Source organism: Aegilops tauschii, chromosome 1 (assembly GCF_002575655.3).
Source record: "Aegilops tauschii subsp. strangulata cultivar AL8/78 chromosome 1, Aet v6.0, whole genome shotgun sequence".
NCBI lineage: Eukaryota > Viridiplantae > Streptophyta > Magnoliopsida > Poales > Poaceae > Aegilops > Aegilops tauschii.
The window spans coordinates 13691345-13708910 of NC_053035.3; the positions used below are offsets into that span (position 1 = coordinate 13691345).

At 43.8% G+C, this 17566-nt stretch overlaps 1 protein-coding gene across 1 annotated transcript; it reads left to right on the top strand.

The window, feature by feature from the left end:
* Nucleotides 1–857: 857 nt before the first annotated feature.
* Nucleotides 858–3938, top strand: LOC109785707 (uncharacterized). Its single transcript, XM_073503623.1, has 12 exons — nucleotides 858–1337; nucleotides 1432–1587; nucleotides 1684–1878; nucleotides 1974–2195; nucleotides 2287–2366; nucleotides 2429–2571; nucleotides 2691–2863; nucleotides 2979–3179; nucleotides 3263–3391; nucleotides 3466–3581; nucleotides 3660–3735; nucleotides 3822–3938. Exons 1-12 carry the CDS (start codon nucleotides 858–860, stop codon nucleotides 3936–3938), a joined length of 2088 nt encoding a protein of 695 aa, XP_073359724.1.
* The last annotated feature ends 13628 nt before the right edge of the window (nucleotides 3939–17566 follow it).

Genomic DNA, 17566 nt, shown 5'->3' on the forward strand with positions numbered 1-17566 from the left:
TTTGTGCGTGTGTTAGATTCGATAGGACTAAGATTAATTAGCGCATAATCTTCGCATTACATCTATTGGAGTAGATGTTTTTTGTTTGTGCGTGTATTAGATTAGATAGGCCTATGACACTAGATTTGTTTGTGCGTGTATTTGATTAGATAGCCCTACGATTGCAAATTAGTTTCTGCATGTTGTTTGTTGTCTTTCACTTGTAGGTTGGATTGATGAATAAACAACAATTTTTTATCAGTGTTAGTTATAGCATAGTCACTTTAAGTTATAGCAATGCCCTAAGACATGCATGTTGCAACTATGAGACGCCGACTAATATTGTATGTGATGCACGTTTGTTTGATGCATGTTCCAGTATGCATAATTTCGTTTTTTTCTTTTCAATTTACTGTTAATTAGGCACTGTCACCGATTCTTATATCTATTTGTACAGTACCATATGAAAATAAATGATTAGATAAATTATGTTGCTTTTTATTATGAAACTAATTGGTTAAATAAGTACTTGTTAAACTGTCATTTTATGTGCTGCACGTGTCTCTGCTGAATGTTTCAGTATGAATAAATTATGTTGTATAGTTATCTATCTACTGTGGGATAGTGTATTCCATTGTTATGTTTTATGCAACAATATGTTAGGAAAAAAGTTGATTACATAATTTATGGTACTATAACCAAGTATATTTTTTAACAGGATGGATGAACTCAACGGAGAAATTGTTTGCGCCGTAGAAAAATGGTGCGAACTTATTGCCGGTCTATCTTCCGGTCAACGGGCCGCACTTGCCGAAACACCACTCCGTAGCATGCTTCAGATACCTTCGCTGAAGATGCGTACACTGTTGATCCGGTACATGGTTGAGATATTTGATCCTAGCAAGGGCAGATTCATTGTACAAGACTTGGTTGGCGAAGTGTCTCTCGGTGCCGTGGATGTTGAGTGCATCTTGGCCTTGGAGAACGACGGACTGTCGGCAGAAGGTATTCTCGGTGAGGAAGGTGAGGATGTTAAAGATCGAGTGCCGCCTCAATTCCTGAGCAAGACCACAGGTAACATAGTCATCGATGATCTGATTGTGGACATCACAAAAAATAAATCTGCCGACGACGATTTCCTTCGGAGAGTTGTCCTCGTCTTGCTTGGAACAGTTCTTGCTCCCATGTCGAGCAAGACTGTACCAAAGCAATATTACGCATTGGTGGACGATGTGAAGCGTATATCCAAGATTAATTGGAATGCATTCACCCTCCGGGTTCTGCTGGACTGCCTTCGCAACGTGAGGAAAGGCAAACACCTCCGCCAATGGCCGAGAGGGAACTTAGCTCTCCTGCAGGTACACCTTTCAGACTTGTACCATTGCAAAAAAAAATATGATTGCTAATTTACCTGCTGTATAGTACTAATTGTAATTTTTCATATTCATGCAGTACCTGTACTGGGAAAAGGTTCAGCCTCTGGAAGGTGAATGCGCATTCAATCCTAGCTTGTCCATGGAACCTCTAATGAGGAATTGGACTGAAGCTACAGCCTCAAGGAGAGACAAGTTTGATTATGACCAAGGCCGTGGCCGTGGTAACATCAAGGTAATTCATTACGTTGGGTACTTCTTAACTTTTATATAACATAATTAGTTGTATTAATATTTTTATTGATCACATATACTTGTATTTCACATGCAGATTGAAGACAACATAACCAAGGAGTATAGGGCGCAGGAGCGCAAAGTACCCGAACCAGAAAAGCCAAAAATGAAGCCCGCCGTTGGTGCGGCAAAGAAGTCCAAGTTAGCCTCAAACGCGGACGAGATGATGAACCTCATCATGAAGTGGTGTATGGATTACATACGCAGCCAAATGAAGGAAATACCAGAACAAGTAGCCGAGATGACACACCCTTAATTCTATGTTTACAACATTTTTGAAGTTGCAAAACCGTGCCGACATTAATTAATATTTTTTATGTAATGCAGAGATTGTTAGAGAAGTTGAACCAAAATGGTGTGATCTACAAGCCAGCGGCTGCTGCGGCTTCCGGCAACAACGATGCCGACCTAGAAGTGGATTCCTTTGAGAATGGTCCGCCGAAAAAAAAAGAATTCGTGTACAAGGATGACTCTGACGCTCTAGAGCCGGTGATTGATTTGACACAGCCTGACGAGCCTGTTGTAAACCAAACCAACGATGATGAGGAAGTATGTTTTCATTTATTTGTCTTCATTTATCTCAATTATGCATCTTCATTTTCGTTAACTGAACCTATCACATTATTTTTTTGTTAACTAGAAAACACCTGCCAAGTTAAATGTTGACAAGACAACGAAGCCTACTGATGAGTGCGGCGCAACACCGGGGAACCTTGGATTGTAGGTAATTCTCCTCGAGCAGAATCGTCCGACATTGACATTTCTGCAAGTTCTATCGACAGGATGGTGGGTAAGAGCAAGGGGAAAAAGTCTGCAGCAACCGCAAAAGAAGACGATGTTATATCCGGGAAGCGCCGACGGACTGTTCCCAAGAAATTTGAATCCCCCTTTAAACTTGACAAGCCCGGCAAGCGAAGCGCTCGCGGTACTAAGCCATCCGGCAACACTACCGCAACTAGAGGTACCGTTAGTAGCTATCTTAGTGCTTAATTTACTACCATTTCATGTACTCACCGTTCATGACGTTCGTAATTTATCATGCAGCTCTGTTTAGTGACAATGACAAGGAAGGTTCTGTTAAGGACGATTTGACACCGGAACTCATCGATGCTGCTGTTGCGTTTGTGGAGGCAGCTGCTCGGTCTGAGAAGAATATGACAAAAAGAGTTTACTACAATGAACATGGCACCTCTGTGACTGTGGAGAGTATACGACCGGTACTTGAGCATACATGGCTGGCGGATGACGTAAGATCTATTACCATGTCCTGCTATTTAAGTGCATAATCTAGGTGTCACCTATGAAAATAAAATGTTCTATTATTTTATGCAGATTATCGATGCTTATCAGACACATTTGGCTCTGCGCGTTGGTCATGATCGGCACCTCTGTCCAGCCTGGAGGTCCAAATACCTTGTTGATCGTGCTAAGGCACGAGACAACCCTAAACCGTCGAAATACAACATGGATAGTGCGCTGAGCAGAGCTGGAGCAGTACGTAGGGTTCTGGACGAGTATACCGTCCGTGATAAGGTACGATATGTTCTTACTAGTTCATTAACACTCATTTCAACAAGCATAATTGCTTATGATTATAAATGTGTTCCACATTTCAGTCGTTTATCCCGTTGAACGTCGGCAATACACACTGGATCACTGTGGTGATGCACAACCGCAAGAAAGAATTCCGAGTTTTTGATTCGCTCTATCCTCTCGAGTTCTCTCACGACACTGTGAAAGCACTGGTACTCTCCCCGACATTGAGCATTCTTCATATGAAATGTCATATGGTTTCTCACTACTACTTTCTTTCAAGTAGCGACTAGCAATAGCAATTGATATGGAAGAGGCAAACCGTATTACACCTGGCAAATATCCAGACGTCACTAAGTGGCCTATCATACCTCAGATCGACATGCCACTACAAGAGGACGGGTGAGTTATGGTTCATCATTTTCTACTTACGAAAGACATGTTCGTGTGCACGGTGACTAATGTTTGCATATATATTAGGAACTCTTGTGGCCTTTTTGTGATTGAAGTTATGGAGCATTGGGACGGGGATCGATGGACCGCCGATTTTACCCAGGTAATTTGTCCTCTCTGCTCGTACACTTGTACAATTGTCGTATAATACCAACTTCTATTCATTAAACCTTGTTCTAAAAATTGCAGGGCACGGTTAATGCAAGGAGAAGGCGTCTCATCGCCGAGTTGGTTCTCTCACCTACCAACACGCTCGAATGTGTGAAGAACAGAATCCGCGACATCGCAAAGAAAAGCAAGGCGTGAAGACATCATACATGATTCAAGATTCTAGTTTCAGTCGTTTGTTTTTAGTCCGGAAGCACGTTTCCCGGCATGGACAACTTTGATTTTCTATTATTCATGTAATAAGCACGATACCATGGATTTTGTGTGGATTTTTGGTCACTCACACATACTTGCGTATGTGTAATGTAGTCAGACTATACGTTTCGTACCAATAAATTTTTGCTTCCCTTCATTTGTTCTACCTTAATGTTTTTTGCTGCTGTGTTCATTCTTTTCTTCCATGGAAGAGTAATTCATTTCCTTTTTACTTTTGCATATTTTTTTGATTTGATTTGGCATTATTCAACAATAAGAAAAAAGGTTGATAAATTCCTTTTTGTTTGCCTGAGAATCAAGCTCGGCTGTCGTGCCATCCGGTGTGGGATCCCGCGCCCGAGACAAGGACAGATCCGGTCCCAGCGCGGGCGACCCAGTCGACAAGCGCCAGTTGGCGCGGGGGGACGCGCCAGGTCCGGTCCCGCCCGACCGCTCGGTGGAGACAGCCCGCGTGTCGGACGCAAACGGGCCACCCGTGGATCCTGCGGTTGGTGGAGTAGGCAGATCCACCTGGGATCCCGTGCGCATGATTGCCGCTGGATCTCTCGGGATCGGCGTCCACAGGTGGATCTTCCTCGTGTCTTGCGCCAGACTCCCTTGGCGTTATGTGTTGCTTCAAATCTCGTTGCACAGTTTTTTTGCTGCATTTTTGTTAGCCTTTTCCTTTTCTGCATCATGAAGATCAGGATCAGTAGCACCATCAATCACATGATCAACTACTATTTCGCCCCCTTGATCAGTACGATTTAGAGCTCCGGTGGAAGCAAAATAATTTCAGTGCTTAGCCAAGAACCCGCATTAGGATGCAGGTCAAACAAGGGCAAACTATTTCGAAAGTGATATAATTTATTGGTTAATATAATATACTTAGACCTTACACAAATGAACTGGCCACAACGCAGATAGGACTTGATCATTCTGTTCAACAATAAACCACAAAACATACTTAAAATTCATCACAAATCTCCTTCAGCTTCTTGATCTTATCAACGTACCCATGTTTCTGTTTGAGAAAATCTGCAATAATATACTCAAGTTTTTTCTTCTCTTGCTTCAGCTGGTCCCTCTCTCTCATCACTTGGTCTCTCTCTAGCACCACCCGGTCCCGGTCTTTCTCAGCCTTTACCCTCAGGACCTGATGTAGATTGGCACAACCATGATCTGCCATCTTATTCTTCTCCAGCTCCTCTTTGAGATCGCTAAGTGACAATCTTGCATTGCCCAACTGCGTGAGAGCATCCTCCTTATCAGCCACCAGTTTAGCAAAGTCCATTTTGAAAAATCTCAGCTCTTCCTCCGTCCTCCTCTTTTCTCCAATTAACATGCATTTTTCTTCAGCATTCTTAATATTCTGTCTCAGCTTCTCATCATACATGCTCCACAGTTCTCTCAGGCCGAACTTCGTAGCCACTGACCACTCCAGGTCTACCCATTCCACATAGTTACATTTCACTTCTTCCTACAGTATGAAAAAATATGGTCTCAATCATATATGCACAAATGCAATACAATTACATGCAATGCACTAAAAATATGGTCTCAATCATATAAACACAAAATGTAGCATGCAATGATATACATATATATATATGGATCAATTAACTACAAGTATATGCTATTATGTGCTAAAACAAATATTAGACCGTAAAAAAACAACATAAATACGGACTTTGTAAATGCACAAATTAATTGAAATGTATGCAATTTTGGGCAGAACAATATATTACCGCGAAGTAAATCGAGCACGAGGTAATTTAAACATATATTTACAGTACGGAACAACATACCTTCTGACCACAGGCAAGAAAACGTCTGCCAGTGTCCATGGAATTAAAAGCAACTAGCCTGACGCAAGGTTCTCGATGCAGACAACGAGAAGACAGATCGTGAGCAATGCCACTCCATTCATAGCAAGGGATAGTCGTAGGAAGCTAAACGAAACAACAGAGATAATGCACAAATCAACGCCCTGCGTTAAATACCGGAAATGAAGAACCCTAACCCTAAGCCTAGCACTATTTGGAGATTATATAGTAGGAGCGTACCTGCAGGCTAGTCACGGATTCGCCATCCGAAGAAGAGCTCGACTCGTCGCTCCACGAAACCATGGCGTAACGTGACCGGCGGCAAGACGTGGATCGGTGGCGGTAGCGGCGGCGGCGGTTGCAGTGGATAGATAGAACGCGCGTGGAGATCGTGAGGGAAGAACCGCCCCGACCAGGTGGCCAGCGCGGCCCATTTAAACGGGCTGTAATCAAAATAAAAATTGTTGAATGGGCTCGGCAACGGGAGCGGCCATGTGTCGCGCCGTCTTACGGCATCCGTCACCCCCCCTCCACGTCATCGCGACAAGCGGCCCAAGTTACACTACAAGCCATAAAATGGTGGGTTTTTCTTTTCTTTATAAGGGGAAAATGGTGGGTTTTTGGTACGAAGTCTATACTATAGACCAAAGTGAGTTGGTATCTTCTATATCTAAATGGTGGTGAACCAAAGGTGTGAAAAAAATTTAATTATTACCACACATAATTACATCTTCTATATCTAAACAACTAGCCACCACTAACCTATTTCTCTTAACATGCAAGTTTGCCACCTCGTCATTCAACATGTATGGAGAAAGGTCCACCACAACATGCAAACAAAATATTCCCGCAACAACATATACATGTTACACGTAACCATTTCTCTATGAATATATTGCAAAACATTCCAGCAACAACATGCCAGGTATCGTCTAGTTTTCTAATATAATATAACTACAGTGGACAACACAAAAGATGCCATCATTACAATGGCTAAAATGCTATCCATTTTTCATGATTGAAGTCCCTAGTGACCGCCTCTTGTTTAGTCCATATATGCTACAAGCACTATCTCAAGGTACTGGCCTCTTGCAATAGTATATATCATGTATCATGTATGCAGTAACACATTGTAAACACCTCACTATTAGATCACTGGATTCATCCTAACATAACTTTAGCAACTGTTCTACTCTTCTTCGCCCACCACGCTTCTGCACACGATAACAGGAAAAGTTAATGAATGACAAGTTAAAAACAATTATAACCTACAATGCATACAAAAACTTACTTCTTATTTAGTTTGCATTTCTTGCTGCGTTTACTGTGCCCTAGCAATTTGCATGCGCCGCACCTGATTCTGATCTCGTCGTACGAAAGTGGCCTACCATTTTTCGACATAGGGCGGTTCTCATCTACCTTAGTTGCACCTTTCATTGATACTTTAATAGGATCATGAACTTCAACTATGTTGCCTTCACCATCATCTACATATTCAATTGCACAAGTACTAAGATCAGTCGTTTTCTTACTCAAATTTTCCTTTAGCTGATCATACTCATGGCTCTTAGCTATCACGGCCTTCAAACTCTCCTGTAACTGATCCTACAAAGTTGGGTGTTTGCATGCTGCATGCATAGCTTCTGAAGCCAACACACTGACCTGGCTATATTTCATTCTTTCAGCTGCTCCAGTCCATCCAAATCCCAACAGATCGCTTGTGCGCCTGGCGGGCAGTCCCAACCTTGCGTCTTTTGTGAACCGCACAAGAACTAAACACTTTGGTATTTCAGATATATTCAAGTACTTCAGTACATGGAATATGTGCTTGCAAGGTAGACCCTTTCGAATCATTCTTCTGCAGCTGCACCTTATAGTTTCTGCGGAATTTACTGGAGTGTACTCCACCCAAAAACGGCTCTTCCAGTTATTCTTCCAGGCCACGATGTACTGCTGTGATCCGTCTCCGAGCTTTATTTCTACAATCTCCATGCCACCAATTTTCCTAAGATCACCTTGCAACATATAGAAGTTTGCTGGAGTGAAGACGTGAGAAGCAGCTATCTCAAGTTCCCTCGAGCTAGTAACTGGCACCGGTAAACTCTGTGAGGCCGTGCAATCATCTCGTGCCTCATTCTCACGGATACGTACAACGGCGTTCTCATAGTGCAAAATCATATCCACCAGGGTCATTTCACCGTCTAGGTGGAGGTGAAGGCATGAGTTTAGACTTTCACTCCTCTGGTTGCTTTTCATGCCAAGCCAAAAACCCTCTGTCAGATAAGCCGCGGCCCACAGTCTCCTCTTCTTATACATCCGTCTCAACCATGTTACTGTTTTTTCCGACTGCCATCTTTTGGAAAACGCGTGCCATCTCTCCTCAAACGTGGCCGTGGACGTGCTGTAGTACATAAGAGTTCGGAACTCCTTCAAAGGACTTGTGACTGAGGTGAATCTTCATTTTTTTCTATATGCCACGTACATATACGATGCCACACGTCTGGCAAGACTTGGCGAATTGACTTGATCATCGCAGCGTCGGCATCCGTGATAACACTCATAGGCATCTTTTGACACATGGACCTCAAAAAAGTCTCCAGCAGCCACACATATGTCTCTTCGGTCTCGTCCGAAACTATGGCACAAGCAAAAACAGTGGTCTTCCGGTGATTGTTAAGACCAACAAAGGGTATGAATGGCATACCATACCGGTTCATCTTGTACGTGCTGTCAAATACAAGCACGTCGCCGAAGTCCTCATAGTCATGACGAGACTGGGAGTCACACCAGAACATCCTATTCATATGTCCTTCCTTGTCTAGCTTGTACTCGAAAAAGAAGCTAGGATCCCTCTGTTTCCTACTGACCATGATGCCTATGACTGTGGCAGCATCACCTTTTGAAAGCAGCTTCCTCTTCTCCCTGGCGCAAAGGTTGTATATTTCACGCCTGGTAAAACCAACACCGCCATACCATACATGTTTGCTGATGAAGGTATCCATCATGTCGTGAATTCTAATCCCTGCAGCTCCCATGGACAGTATCTCAGCTCTCTGGTACTCTTTGATTTTTCTGTGGGACCAAAGAAAAGGTACCTCGTCCGGTCCTGCCAAGATATGGCTATGCTTGTCCTCAAAACTATCAACATACCAAACCCCACGCTTTTGGTCAAGCTTCACGGTCAGGTGCGCTTCGCAGTGGCAGCGTGTCTCGGGTCTGAGCCTACGGCTGTGTCCTTCCTCGGTTAGCAACCTGTTGTCGCGTTTTCCTTGTCTGGAACAAACAAACCGCCTATAACGCATATGACGTGACTCGGTTTTGCTATACCTGACCCTATTCTTTCTAATGCTGAAAACATTATCTCTAGCATAGCTGTTGTAGAAATCATACGCAGCCTCGTGAGACGTAAAAGTCATTTGTATTATCTGCATGAACATATCCCTCTTATCATCTGCACTAGCAGTATCTTGGACATTCTTTTTCCCCTCAACTTCTGTCACCTACACAATCATAACATAGCCATGAAAACAGTTTTCTATGGTATAACATTACTTCCATACAACATTGATTACATACATACCTCACTCATGATGACCGACGATTGCGACATTCGGAAATGAGCTGAAAAATATAACACAAATACATAAGTACTTATCATATAATATTCCAGGATTAATTCAATTTGCATGCATGCCAACAAAAAATTCCACTTCCATACCTGACTAATGTAATCTTCATTCGAGATCTCCGAGTTGTTTTCCTCACCATCATCATGCTCATTGTTTTCCTGACCATCATCATGTTTATCCATCTATAAATTTTCAAAATATAATATTGTCGGATGCCACCAAAAAATTACAACATGATAATGCCACTCACATTAAGATCTTCCAATACGTTCCCATTCTCGACCTATCTCCACGATCTGAATTTTCATCATCTGACCAATCTTCTATCCAGTCTTTCATCAGTTCTCCAAACTCCATGTCATACATCATATCAGTTAACTCATCGTCCGCCATTTCCTACAACAATTAATATGTATCATCACATGTGCAAACATTATCAATGCTGACATATACAACACCTAGCGCACGATCACGGATGTTAAATAAACTACACCAACCGGAGAGCGCCCCAACCGAGGGCGTTCAGATCGTGCACACAACTGACGCCAACGACCTCTGATCGGCCATGGATCCTCCCCCCTGTCCATACCAAGCGGCGTTAAGGTACGTCCCACGAATCCAGTACGTGATCACTTTGGATCACGAGAAGCAACGCTACCCGTGATAACATGCACCGCCGGATTCCTAGCCCACGGCACCAGTCGTGATTATTTTGGATCGCCGGATACCTAGGTAAGCCGCCACATCAAATAACGGAGCCGTCGTGCACACAACCGACGGCAACCGACGCTAGGTTAACCCTAGAAAGAAGAAACCCACTTTAGCCCGCGTGATCTCTGTGTATATCACGACGAGCAGCACTACCAGAACAAGATCTGCGATGGCCTGGACCGCCAGAAAGCTAGGTTGCCCGCCCCGCTAGGTTAACCACTACGACGAAAACAGCGGCAGTTCGTTTGATGCTGCCGCGAGCGAGACAAACGTGGGGAAACGGGATGCGGTACCTGCGAGCGCTGGAGGTTGACGACGGTGCCGCGCGCGCTCTCGGACGAGATCGCCGGCGATAAGATCGCTGCCGCCGATATTCCTACAGAAACTCACCAGAATGATGGAGGAGTTGCGTGATTGATTGAGCTGCGTGATTGATGGATCGGCCGTCGTGGGGTCGTGTCATCCTTTTTTTTCGGGATGTCACCGTATACATACGTATGGGTCATACGGGTTATACGGGGCTTGGATATGGGCTACGGGGTTTGGATATGGGCAGCGGCGGGCCGGAGAAAAAATAGATTGCGGGGGTCAAGAATACCCCTGGGAAATTGAGTTAGGGGGGTGCACCGGAGCAAGCCTCCAATACTTGATCGTGTTTGATTCCAAAAAAAAATTTGGCTTTTTTGAACTTTTGTTGAATTACTATTTTTTTACCATAGTGTGCGCTGGCACCGAGAGCACCAATGTATTTTCCACACAATACCTGGTTTCGTGTGGCGTCTTCCCTATTCAAGTCGTGGAAGAAATCCACTCAGTCGTAAATGTTGAATTCATATCCTGTAATGGAGACCCGGCGAAAGCAAACAAAATTGAAGCTCCCTAGCAACGCACCACCATCGAGATCAGATTAGCCGGCTTGATGTTCTTATTCACGGTCATCACCGTGGAATCGATGTGGCCAAATGGGATATGGGAGACCCGAGGTTCGTCCATCCTGTGCTGCTTCTTCATTATCAGAGCGTTGGGTGACACAAACGCGCTCATTGTGGATCGCCCGCGATTTCATCCGTGCACCATGGCCAGGCCACCTCCCTCAACGATATGCCGCCGCCCGATTTGCTCTTAGCGCGGCGACGCGAGCGAAGCGACAAGCACTGGCCACCCACAAACCGAAGCAGCTGCCGCCGTCGTCCTCGGGTCCGACAGGAGGCCGCAGACGGCGCTCCCTGAGGACGACGTCGACCGGGACATGAATTTTTAGAGCACCTACACCCCGCCCCTGCTATCCTAACTCTTCAATATCGCTTTAAGATCCGTGCGACACAACTAACTTTCTATATGAAATTTTCTTTTTTTTTGTTTCTCTCATATAAAACATATCTTGAAGCTCAAACCTTTGCATTGTGGCTAAGCTTTCTAACTGGAATCTAAGATAAACTTTCAGAATTTTTTGTCTGACATAAATAGTAGAAATGTGATTTTTTTTAATCAAATAAAACTTATTTGTATATTTATGTTTGAAAAAAAAATCTTAAATATTTAAGCGAGATTTTAGTTAGAAAGTTTTGCCACGCTGCAGAGGTTTGAACTTCAAGATATGTTCTGCGTGGGAGAAACAAAAAAGAGAAATGTACTTGCACAAATTGCGATGCAGGAAATGGATAGGTAGATAGAGAGGCCCTGGGTGCAGGTGCTCTATTATATATTTTCCACGTCGACCGCACCTCTGACGAGGTGCCTGCCGCCGCCCTTGGCTTCTTTTGCTCTGCCATCAGATCCTCGGCGGCCGTTGCATTCCGCGCATTGTGGAGGCAGGCGGGGCGGAGGCCATCATTTCCTCGGTGGCAGTTGGATTCCGTGCATCGTGGACGCAGGCGGAGCAAACCCCATGTAAAGGGCGGGTTACATGTGGAGTCCTAGTAGGACTAGGACTAGTTTATCTTTTCTTACAAGTTGAATACAAGTTCGGGTCTTGCTTCCTTTGTAGGAGAATATTCCTTATGCCTTTCCTCTTAAGCAGCCGGCCCACCATAACATGAGCCGGCCTTCTGGGCCTTGGGCCTAGTCCTCTATCTGACCGCCGTCTGGGCCATCAGTGAGTCGCCAGGCTCGTGATTCGCCAGACCAGTAAGCCGCCAGACTCGTGAGTTGCCAATCCTCCGGCGGGTTACCAATGAAACGCCAACTCCCAGCCGGGTCATATATCCGGCCGGGTCATACCGCGGGGTATATCCCCGACAGATCTGGTAAGCATTGGTGGCAAGAGAATGATGCATAGCCAACCATCAGTAACGTCATTGCCAACGTATATTTGCGCTTCTCTAGATGAGAAGCTCTGACTTCAAACGAGTGAGGAGCACGTTAACTACATCATCCTTTTGAAGTCAATGTCTACCACGCATGGTGTGCATGCAAGGTAGAGTGGCCTCAGGTGCGACCTCTACCTGTATAAATCTATGGCCATACGACATGCATCATCAGACATCGTCTGTCTAAACCAACATATTATCTAGCTAGAATGGCCTCCCTGTCGTCCCTCAAGGTGGCTGCCATCGCCGCCGTGCTGGTGCTGGTCATGCTGTCTTCTTCCCCTTGGCAGGCGGCGGCGCAGATGCAGTGCAGCAGGTGCCCCGAAGACTGCAACTCTTCATGTGATGGCTCCAGTAGCAGCATGAGATGCAACAGGACCTGCGCCACACCGACGTTGCAGTGCGCCAACTGCCAGAGATGCATGAACTCTTGCTTAAGCTACTGCCAATCCACCTGCGTTAATTAACAGCTGAACCAATAGTCTTATCGAATCGCTCTTGGGGCTTCGTTTAATAAGCAAAGGTTGCAAACCGCAGTTATAACAAGCCATATCTGTACATTTATCTTCGTATGTGTAAATGTTGCTTGTGTCTTCTTGAGTCCTTGTTCATGTATGTTATGTGTGTACAGTATGTAAGCTATTGCGTAATTACATATCACTTGTAAGCTGTCACACTGTACATATATATAGAAGACACGAATAGCAATTGTAGAATGCAACTTCAACTTAAAATTATGCTCTTGTTTCACGTGGGATCAAGTGATCTAGTGGTATGATAAATAATTGCGAATTGTGCTTTGCTACCTAACCCATGCAATGTGCTTTCTATGTCTATGTGGATTAGGTGTTTCTCATGGGCTTGCATCAAAAGAGAGATTTCAAGTAGCCTATGTGTGGATGACATCAAGTGGTGATGGTCATCGGGTTCGAGGAGTCCAAGTGCAAGATGACAAGCCAGAGGTTATATGCTTTGAAGCTTTCGGTCCACATCATGATAATGTGCATGTGAAGATGGGCTTAAGTTAAGGCTTCCCTCATTGCAATATGAGGAAGCATTTCGAGTATGTTCACCAAGTGATTGTGGACAAGAAAAAGATTCCAACTTGAGGCAAGCATCAAAGTCATCACCAAGCTCAAGTTGAATGTGCAAGGCAAAGGTATACCTTAGCTAGGTTTTCCTAGTTTTGCCGGTCTCATGGTGCTTGGAGGGAGACCGGATTATAGGTTTGATAGCCGTACTATCAAGAGGGACTTCCGGGCGAGTAGCTTGATCACGTCGCATGTAGAGAGCTCAAACCTTTGCATTACTTGCATCATTCTTTCTTGTTGATCTTGGGTGGTTCTCTATGTGCCGACCTTGGGCTTTTCCCTAGCTTCAAAACGAGCCCAAGATCATCGAATTCGGAGTCCGTATGCCAAAGTTATCACTGTTTAGTGGGCTGCTGCAGGCTGTTCTGGGTACCCCGTGGACACAGGGTTTTTGACCCCCGTGGGCACGGGGCCCCATGTACACGGGCTTGTACCATGCGCACGGGACCCCGTGGGCACGGGGTGTCCAGGAAGTGTCCGTTGGAGCCCCAACGGCTAGTTTTGGAAGTTGGCTATAAAAGAGCGCTTCCTCCCCACCGGTTTCGGGGTTGTTCATACAATTTCTTAACATCATTTTGAGCATCATAACACCTCTCCCAAACCCCTATCTCCCCTCTATGTGAAGGGGGATTTGTGGATGGATCTTGGAGTCATTTGTTGATTTCCTCCATTCCACCCCCTCTCTTCAATCTCCCACTTTCTTGAGTTGCATCTTGTGAGATTGAGAGAGTGAGTTGAGCATTTGTTGCTTGACCTTGCATTGCATTTGTTGCATTGGTTTGAGCTCCCCACGGTGATTAGTTCGAGTGAGAGCCCGTGAGTTTATTACTCTTGGAGGCTTCAAGACCAACCCCGAGTGACCCCGAGTGAATCGAGGCTCATCCGTTGGGGGTGACTCGAAAGGGAGAATACGGTGAGTCACTTGGTGACGCCCCAAAGCTTTGGCTTCGGCACTGCTCCAAAGGAGATTAGCACTCTCACGAGTGTGAACTTTGGGATAAATCCACGTCCCCGACTCACTTGTGGTTATCTCATACCCACACCCTTTACTTTCCGCAATTCATACTTGCTCATATTGATATATCTTGTGCTAGTTGAATTGCTTAATTGTTCCTACATTTCCATGTCTTGTGATATAGTTTATGCTTGCTAGTTTGCTTAAGTGCCTATGTTGTTTAGCGTAGGTTGTTGCTGCACTTAGTTGAGCCTCCCCTTTTTAGGATTTGTGCTTGAAAAGTATCTGTTAGTTTAATTCCACATTAGGATAAAGCCAAATCCGTAGAAGTTTTAAAACGCCTATTCAACCCCCCCCCTCTAGTCACCATCTAGATCCTTTCAACAACACTCTTCGTTATTAAACGGAGAGAGAGAGAGAGAGAGAGAGATAGATAGAGAGAGAGATGATGCATATAGTCTTTCCGTTCTAGCAAATAGCTAAATAAACACGGGTCCTTGAGTTACTTCCATTTTTCAAAAGATCGAAAATACGTGGTTTCTTTGTGCACCAATTCAGTGCAAATGCTGAAAAGTTCGACACAGTGAACTTCAGAAAACACTATAAGACTTGGTTTTTTTCATCCAAATTAATTAAATAATGTACATTTTTACACCTCTAGTAGTTGTAATTATCGAAAGAATCAAGTCCCTTTCTCAAAAAAAAAAAAGAATCAGGTCTCAAAAACCGTCAATTTTTTCTACAATTATCAAAATCTTTACTATAAAATACAACCATACACAAACTTTTGGTATCAATATCGTCTTTGAATCCACCCGTAGAAGCCACTTAATTATTTATGTAATCCCGGAGATTAAGTGGCAGTACCATCAACTATTCAAAACTTTTGTACAGATCAGATGCATGGTAGTGGATGCCGGTGCATGTGAGGCACACCACATTAGAATGTATAAAAAATATTGGACTATATGATCACATGGAAGAGAAATAGAGCGGGAGGAGATTAATATAGTTTCCTGATATCGATAGATGAAATGAAAACCTAAACGTAGTTTGAGAAACATTTTTTTCTCTTCAACTTGCACCCAAATGCTTTTTTTAATAGAAGGAGAACATATACATTGGAGTAAATTTACATGTAGCTTTGCTTTGTAATTCCGAAAAATAAAAAAATAAAATAGATACAAAAAAGCAGCACCAACAGACAATTCGTGCCCAGGAAAAATGGGCTGGCAATTCTATATTTTAGGTTTGCAGTATGATGATGATCTTGCCAGGAAATAAATGGGCATGCCACTAATTTAATAAACAATAAGTATATGATATGGAGAATAGAAAAGGAGCAATTAGTACTTCATGGATGGGCAGAACATATTTTGTATTTGATTATGAGGTGGAAACATAATTTGCATGAAAAAAGAGTTAGGAACACACTCATATTAAAACAACTGTTAGAATGGTTTCTTCATGCTCTCCTTGCGTCAAACAATTCTGGTGACTTGGGACATTGTACAATAACTAAATATAAGAGATCACACCATCAACTCCTCTGAATAAATAATAGTCTGAAGCATCCAGTTTTATTACACATGAGGCACATGCTAGTGAGCTCAGGCTTGTTCTCCTTTGCTTTTGAAAAGAAAAAAAGAGTGGACATGCATGTTGTGCTAACAATTGGTGAGCAAAAGGCACATATATATACATATGATCACACTGAGGGAGGAATTAGTATCATCCAAGCTAGTATATATCCAGCCCAGTTGACACTTTAATTTTTTAACGAAAGCTAATATATATTTGAAACACTTTTTTTATTTGTTCTAAGCTTACAACTCCACATGAGTAAAGATCATATTAAATTCTGAAGAAGCTAAATACAAAAATGTTGAGTAACCAGCTTGGACGCATACCGGATCAAGTAGAAAGGAGAAATATCTTGTAGAACATGCACCTGCCAACAGGTAGATTGAAAAACAACCCCTCGGAATTTTTGCATGCGAAGATCCGATTTATGTTAACGCGTTTGAAAGAATCTGTAAATCCGCTGATGATGTTGCACACCTGCTGTAACCTTGGTTGATACACCATTGTCCTGTCCGCAACGTTTTCTAGCAAGTAGCGACCAATTCACTCACATTCAAAAGATCGAGATCTAAATTCCAACCTTGTTGAATATGCCAGGCAAACTATTCTGTAGCCCCTATACTTGGCATTGCCTAAGTGTATTGGTCGCTGCTTATGATCATCAGTTTGTAATACTAATCCTGAAATAAATTCCAACGTTGTTGAATATCCTTGGAATCACTCACTCAGGGAGGACCTGGAGGACACAGGGAGAAACATCGTTAGCAACAACGGCATGACATCATCATGTGCTTTGTTTCTTGTACGTACATGTAATCCGATCACATGTTACATATTAAGCTAGTTGAGGCATTAAGATACTTTACCCAGGCTATGTAATGTACCACTGAATTAATAGAGAAAACGCAAGGTACGTGCCCATGGCCATCCAGCGATTTCTTGTTCGCCTACGTGTGTGTTCATTTTCCTGCCGGCTGGCCGCTGTACATGTGCGTGTTATGGCATTGGAATCACTCACCCGGGGATTACCTGGAGGACACATGGAGGCACATCATTAGCAATAATAATCACAATCCACATAGGCATCACATCATCGTGTGCTTTGTTTCTTGTACGTACATGTAATCTGATCATAGGTTATATAGTCAGCTAGCTGAGGCATTAAGATCCTTTACCTAGGCTATGTAATCTACCAATGAAGCAATACAGAAAACGCAAGGTACGTACCCGTGGCCATCGAGTGATTTCTCCTGAGCCTGTCCATGCGTTTATTTTCTTGCCCGCTGGACGCTGTGTACCTGTTTTGGCGGCAGCTACACGCAACGAACGATCAAGCACAAATTAGCTAGCAGGAGGCTAACCCCCTACTGGAGGTGGATCAATCAGAGGAAGTGAGGTTGCTTCATTGCTTCACCTCGCGTTGTCGCGGGACCAATGTGGCAGGGGGGAGAGTGCCATGGGCTTGT